This window comes from Xiphias gladius, chromosome 17 (genome assembly GCF_016859285.1).
Source record: "Xiphias gladius isolate SHS-SW01 ecotype Sanya breed wild chromosome 17, ASM1685928v1, whole genome shotgun sequence".
NCBI lineage: Eukaryota > Metazoa > Chordata > Actinopteri > Istiophoriformes > Xiphiidae > Xiphias > Xiphias gladius.
The window spans coordinates 16,659,305-16,665,381 of NC_053416.1; the positions used below are offsets into that span (position 1 = coordinate 16,659,305).

At 42.3% G+C, this 6,077-nt stretch overlaps 1 protein-coding gene across 1 annotated transcript; it reads left to right on the top strand.

Moving 5' to 3' along the window:
- Positions 1 to 3,090: 3,090 nt before the first annotated feature.
- Positions 3,091 to 5,520, top strand: si:dkey-251i10.1 (uncharacterized protein LOC100038774 homolog). Its single transcript, XM_040150787.1, has 4 exons — positions 3,091 to 3,304; positions 4,190 to 4,676; positions 4,765 to 4,905; positions 5,083 to 5,520. The coding sequence occupies exons 1-4, from the start codon at positions 3,194 to 3,196 to the stop codon at positions 5,238 to 5,240; spliced, it is 897 nt and encodes a 298-aa protein (XP_040006721.1). The 5' UTR covers positions 3,091 to 3,193; the 3' UTR covers positions 5,241 to 5,520.
- The last annotated feature ends 557 nt before the right edge of the window (positions 5,521 to 6,077 follow it).

Consider the following 6,077-nt stretch of genomic DNA (forward strand, 5'->3'; position numbering starts at 1 on the left):
CATCAACAGACTTCCCACTCACTAATCCAGTTAATTAACTCAACTGTTTTCTTTGTTTAATGTGTTTTAATGTTTTTTTTTACAGACTGGCTGTATTCAAAGCGAATCTCCACTGAACAAATGGCTTTGACCTTGAAATTGAACTTGTGTTTTCTACCTATACCGAGCTGCAGGGAAAATTTGCTTGTGTGCTCAAGAAGCAGGGCATCAATTCACTGACAAAGACTGTCACTGTTCACTTTCCATTTTGACCTACCCGACCTTGGTTCTGATTAGCCCCCCCCCATGCCTTTAGAGTATGTGTCTGCTGAGGTGAGCTTAAATGTTAAATGTTAAACTAAATATGCCAAAGGTTGTAATTCTCTATATTATTCCCTCCTATATAAACACACAACTAGATTTGCACATTTGTATCTAATTTAAGGGTTAAAAATGCTGCAGTCAAAATATGATTAAATAAACCCACTACTACCTCTCTCTAAAAGAGAACAAAAGCAATTTAAAATTGCAAAGTGCTAGTCAATGACCTGTTGTCCCCCACTATAATTAAAAGACAGCATAGGGATTAGTGGATTAATTTACACATGCTGTTCAATTGGATGCTCAAGTGGCAGCAAGAAATACAAGTGGACAGCGACTGTCATTAAAATGCAAGAACAACAAAGGCCTTTAATAAGGCCCTCTTATCCACAGCAAACAGGGCAGCACAAGGAGACCACGAACTTTGCTGTTTCTACTGTAACATCAAACATATTTTGTAGTGTATGAGTGAATAATCTTTAACAACTTGTTTCCCAGCGTGCTCTCAACTTAGTCGGGCTTAATTCACTGTTATCTTGGCGTACTCCAGATAACGGCTAGTCCTGCTTCAGAAGTTTGTCTATTGCTGGATTCCTCGGAGGAGGTTTGACACTGACTGCATGGCATCGCAGCAGCTCCTCTCTGTGGTCAACACTGTGCATGAGATAAGACATTCACAGGTTACTGTAAGTTATACAGATCCAGATACCGCAATAATATGAGCACAGGCTTATTACTGTGAGATAAAGGGTCGTTTTTAAAATTAGAACAGTCTTGTTAGTTTTGTGTGGCCAAACTAAACATTGTTTGGTATAATAAGCCATCAACAAGGCCCAAGAAAAAACTAGATTTCAACAGCTGGCATCATCTTAATAAGAAACATATTTTGCTTCCACTTTTTTCGTTTGATGATGTTTGAAATAAAACTGAAGTAGTTTCATAAACTGTCACGGGGGTTTATGAAACACTAAGAACATAATGTCAAAACATTGAGACTTGAGTGCAACAGAAAGCCAGAAATATGTCAAGCCTCATCAGCCTTTTGGATCATGGAAATTATGTAATGAGTGCCCCTTACTTTAGATTCTTTCTTTCTTTCTTCCTTTTAAATAGATAAAGAAAGTTAAATAAAGATAAAGACCACAAGTCTCTTGCCGCCCTCTAGTGGACATCGTTGATGAAATGTAGACTGAATAAATTAAACTTTTATTTTGAAACGTCGGCACTTATGCACCAAACCAGGATACATAGTATCAGAAATGAGCTCTCCCCTAAAACACAAGATCCACCGTTTCAACGAGTGAGCTCGTTAACCTGTGGTGCCAGCCAGTGCTGGAAATTAACTGAGTATATTTACTCAAGTACTGTACTCAAGTACGATTTTACTGGAGTATTGTAATTATATGCTAATTACTTCCGCCAAGGAGGTTACGTAATCACTCGTGTCCATTTGTTTGTTTGTATGTCAGCAGTATCACGCAAAAAGTACTGAACCGATTTGCACCAAACTCGGGGGAGGGATGGGACATGGGCCAGGGAAGAACCAACGCCATTTCGGGGCTGATCCGGATCATTTAATATGAAATTTCATTTCTTCCTCTGAAGTCTGGTGTATGCTTGACATCGGCCTTGGCGTAGGTCAGCGCTCTGCTGAGCGCATTTTCTAGTTTATATTTGTACTCCAACCCCATTTCAGAGAGAAACGTACTTTTTTTACTCCACTGCATTTATTTGACAGCTTCAGTTAATAATTATTTTGAAGATGAAGATTTCGCATGCAAAATATTAAGTGTTAAAATATAATATATGATGCATTGCTTTACCATTAAACTAACCAGTAGTGCATAAAGTACCTACAATTGTCTACACATACACAAATTGTAACATTAAGTAATAATATCTAACAATACAATGTAATATTAATAATATAACACTGAAATTAGTGTTTCTGAAAAATGAATACTCTTACTTTTGGTTGGCCTACTTTGCGTACATTTTGCTGATAATACTTTTGTACTTTTGAAACATTATGAATGCAGGACTTTTAATTGCGGACCCGGGAATGAAGTATTTTTAGACTATTGTATTTTTACTTTGGCCTAAGGATCTGAGTACTTCCCCCATCACTGGTGCCAGCAGAGCCAGTGCATGTTGCTGAGGAACATTTCTCGGGATGAAATCAAACATCTGGCATTTAATAATATCCAGGTTTTGCAGCAGCGCGTAAATAGACTCAGGAAAGCCATCCAAAAGCTGGAACATTAGTTCGCCTGTTAATGGTTAATAGGTTATATAAAACATGCCAAAGCAAAGGGAACGCGCCTCACTAAAAAGCATCAGTGGCCGTACAGGATCATTTGTTAAAGTTGCAGACGCTGGGAGTTTTTCAATGTTAGCTGACATGCTGTCATTCGTTATCGGGATGGGGCTTCTCTGCAGTCTTTGACAGTCTGAGCTCAGTACGTCCCTATGACTTTCCTCCAGTATGATTCAAGGCGATCTATCAAGCCGCCGCCTTCATCGGTCCATGGACCTGACTCCGAGCTGGCGCCCAAATCTGAACGAGTCCACGCAGTAACTCGTTTCCTTTGCTGTCTAAATTAACTTCACGTGTATTTTTTTAATACCAGGACTTACTTGCCTAAGGACGTAGACAACTACGCAAAACGACGACATCACAGTGTAATTGGCGGAGAACCTCGTGATGTTCACATGTTGGCCAATAGCCTCGGCTCATAGTTCCCGTGTTGTCTCGCGATCCACCGTGCTGAATAAATTCTCAACGCGGCTAAGAAATCGGCCATTTCGTCGGTGCAGGCCATCAGCAATAGAGGGCAGTGGGGGTATATCGTGTTTACTGGTTACCTGAAAGGCACATCAAGAACATCGCACCATGAGTGAGCAAGCTATTTCTTTCGCCAAGGATTTCTTGGCCGGTGGCATCTCCGCTGCCATCTCCAAAACAGCCGTCGCCCCAATCGAGAGAGTGAAGCTTCTCCTTCAGGTAAAAGAAGTCTTCCTTCCTGAAGGCTCACTGCGTTAGCCGGCTAGCTCCAGTGATCCCGCTAACTGCCATCGGACATAGTTAAGGGGTCGTTTTGCCGGTAGTCCTCACGTATCCGCGGGTTTGTAGTTGAACTCGGTAGTATGTGTTGTTTATGTAGAATCGATGAAAGTCATAAGGATGATGGGTTTAAGTATTTAAGGTCGTCATTTGAAATGACCTACACGAGCTTGGCTGCTAATGTTAGCTTCCTGTGTTAACCTTAGCGGGCGTAGCTAACAAAGGACAAACGTTTGTACTGACATTGGGACATTGTGTACAAACAAACGGGAACTCCTCCAGTGTATTCACAACTCTAATATTTCATAGGCAGTTACAATAGGAGAACGGGTCGATTATATTCTCGCTTTAAGTGACTGTTATCGACACGGTGGCTAATGTACATCTTAATGTTGGCTAACGTAAGTGAGATGGCTGTCCCAAGGCCCGGTCTACAGTCAATCACTGCCGGGTCAACAGGCTTTACACCCACGTCTGTTCAGACTGCACAACGACATTTTTTCTATCTCTCCCAGTACTGAACCCTGCCCACCTGTATATTAATGTTAAAGTTGGAGGATTTTTTTTTTTATCTCTCGCTAAGTAACAAATGTCTGGGGAAACAAAACTCAGTATAGCAGCCATTATCAAGTGATTGCTAGTAAAGACGGATGTTATGCTCTGATAAATTGCATTTGCATGGAGACTTTGCAGCAACTTTTAAAGGTTTAGCATCTACCAAGGTCACACCAAGGGGACCTTGTGATTGTCATATGCTAAACAGTTAATTGGCTTCTCAGATTTAAACCTAAACTATCTTTCTTTGTTCCTTTTTCATTATTTCAGGTCCAGCATGCCAGTAAGCAGATCACCGCAGATAAGCAGTACAAGGGTATCATCGACTGTGTTGTCCGTATCCCTAAGGAGCAGGGATTCCTTTCCTTCTGGAGAGGTAACCTTGTCAATGTCATCAGATATTTCCCCACCCAGGCCCTCAACTTCGCCTTCAAGGACAAGTACAAGAAGATCTTCCTTGATGGTGTTGACAAGCGCACCCAGTTCTGGAGGTACTTTGCCGGTAACCTGGCCTCTGGTGGTGCCGCTGGAGCCACCTCCCTCTGCTTCGTGTACCCCCTCGACTTCGCCCGTACCCGTCTAGCCGCCGACGTGGGAAAGGCTGGAGCTGAGAGAGAGTTTGCCGGTCTGGGTGACTGCTTGGTGAAGATCTTAAAGTCTGATGGTCTGAGAGGCTTGTACCAGGGCTTCAGTGTGTCTGTGCAGGGCATCATCATCTACAGGGCTGCATACTTCGGCATCTATGACACAGCTAAGGGTACGCTGATTGTACACTGACATACACCTGAACCTCTGAAGAGGTACAAGCGTACATCTTCTACATCTTTTTCCTTCTGTGTCTACAGGTATGCTTCCAGACCCCAAGAACACCCACATATTGATCAGCTGGATGATTGCGCAGACTGTGACAGCTGTTGCTGGCCTGACCTCATACCCCTTCGACACTGTCCGTAGACGCATGATGATGCAGTCCGGACGCAAAGGAGGTGAGCTTGTTTGCATTAATGGCATCCTTGGCAGTCTAGTTGATGCATACTGATGGAAAGACATTACTATCGTTTGTAGCTGCTTGAACATGCATTTGTTAGGACATTATGCAAAGAACAGAAATTTTTTTCTGCTTTGGCTTCATCTAACTCTTGCTCTTTTCTTACCTTCCTCAGCTGACATCATGTACACCGGGACCATTGACTGCTGGCGTAAGATTGCACGTGATGAGGGTGGTAAGGCTTTCTTCAAGGGAGCCTGGTCCAACGTGCTCAGAGGCATGGGTGGCGCCTTCGTGCTGGTGTTGTACGATGAGCTGAAGAAAGTCCTCTAATTCTTCATGTTGTCACATCACTGTCCAATTTGGCTAAATGTAATAACTTTCCATTTCTATGGACATTCTGCCTTATTTATGGGAACAAACTATAGTGTCTCACCACTAGCTGTGGGCGATGGCTGTACGTTGTGCATCTTTGATTTTAAACGTTCCACACCCTCTTTACCAATGTCATTCCTGTAAGAAATCTGATACCTCCTCCTGTCATTCACTAGGTTTGTATGGTCCCAACTTGAATAAATTTATTCTGGGGAACAAATTAAACCATTGATGTCAACTGTCTCCTCCACTGTCGTAGCATGAGATAAGCACTCACTGGATAATGCAATGCACGAAGTGGATTACACCCAATGGCTATATTTACTCACGCTTATCTCTTCTTGAGCCTTCCTGGTTTGACCATGGTCACTACCAGGATTGTAGAGTAGAACACCTGAGTGTTAGCTCTTTTGAAAACAACTGAAAAAGACTGTAGCGGGCATGAATTTTACGCTTGTTAATTTTGTGGTGATAAAAGTTACTAACCCCATTGAGGTTTTGGTTGTGTTTGTAGAATGCCTTTCACAGCACATCTAAATGACTTCCAGGAGAGTAGCTTCACTTACTCCATCACAAACAAGCAGGGCGGTGTAGACTAGCTGGTGGGAGAGATTCCTTATAAAATGTTGGTACATTTTGACTGCATGTAGGAAAATGATAAAGATTGGGCATTATGTTGCTCAGACTTTAGTGTGTGTGTGGGTGTATATATGAATGAATATTGCCCTAAAGTCCTCATGTCTCAATGGGGGGGGAAAAAAAGTTTGGAAAAAGTGGGATTCTAAGATGGGAATA

Coding starts and splice junctions, on each gene's coding strand:
- si:dkey-251i10.1 (XM_040150787.1), top strand. CDS start 3,194: ATGAGTGAGCAAGCTATTTCTTTCGCCAAGGATTTCTTGGCCGGTGGC. Junction 4,677..4,764: donor CATCTATGACACAGCTAAGG/GTACGCTGATTG, acceptor CTGTGTCTACAG/GTATGCTTCCAGACCCCAAG. Junction 4,906..5,082: donor GCAGTCCGGACGCAAAGGAG/GTGAGCTTGTTT, acceptor TACCTTCCTCAG/CTGACATCATGTACACCGGG.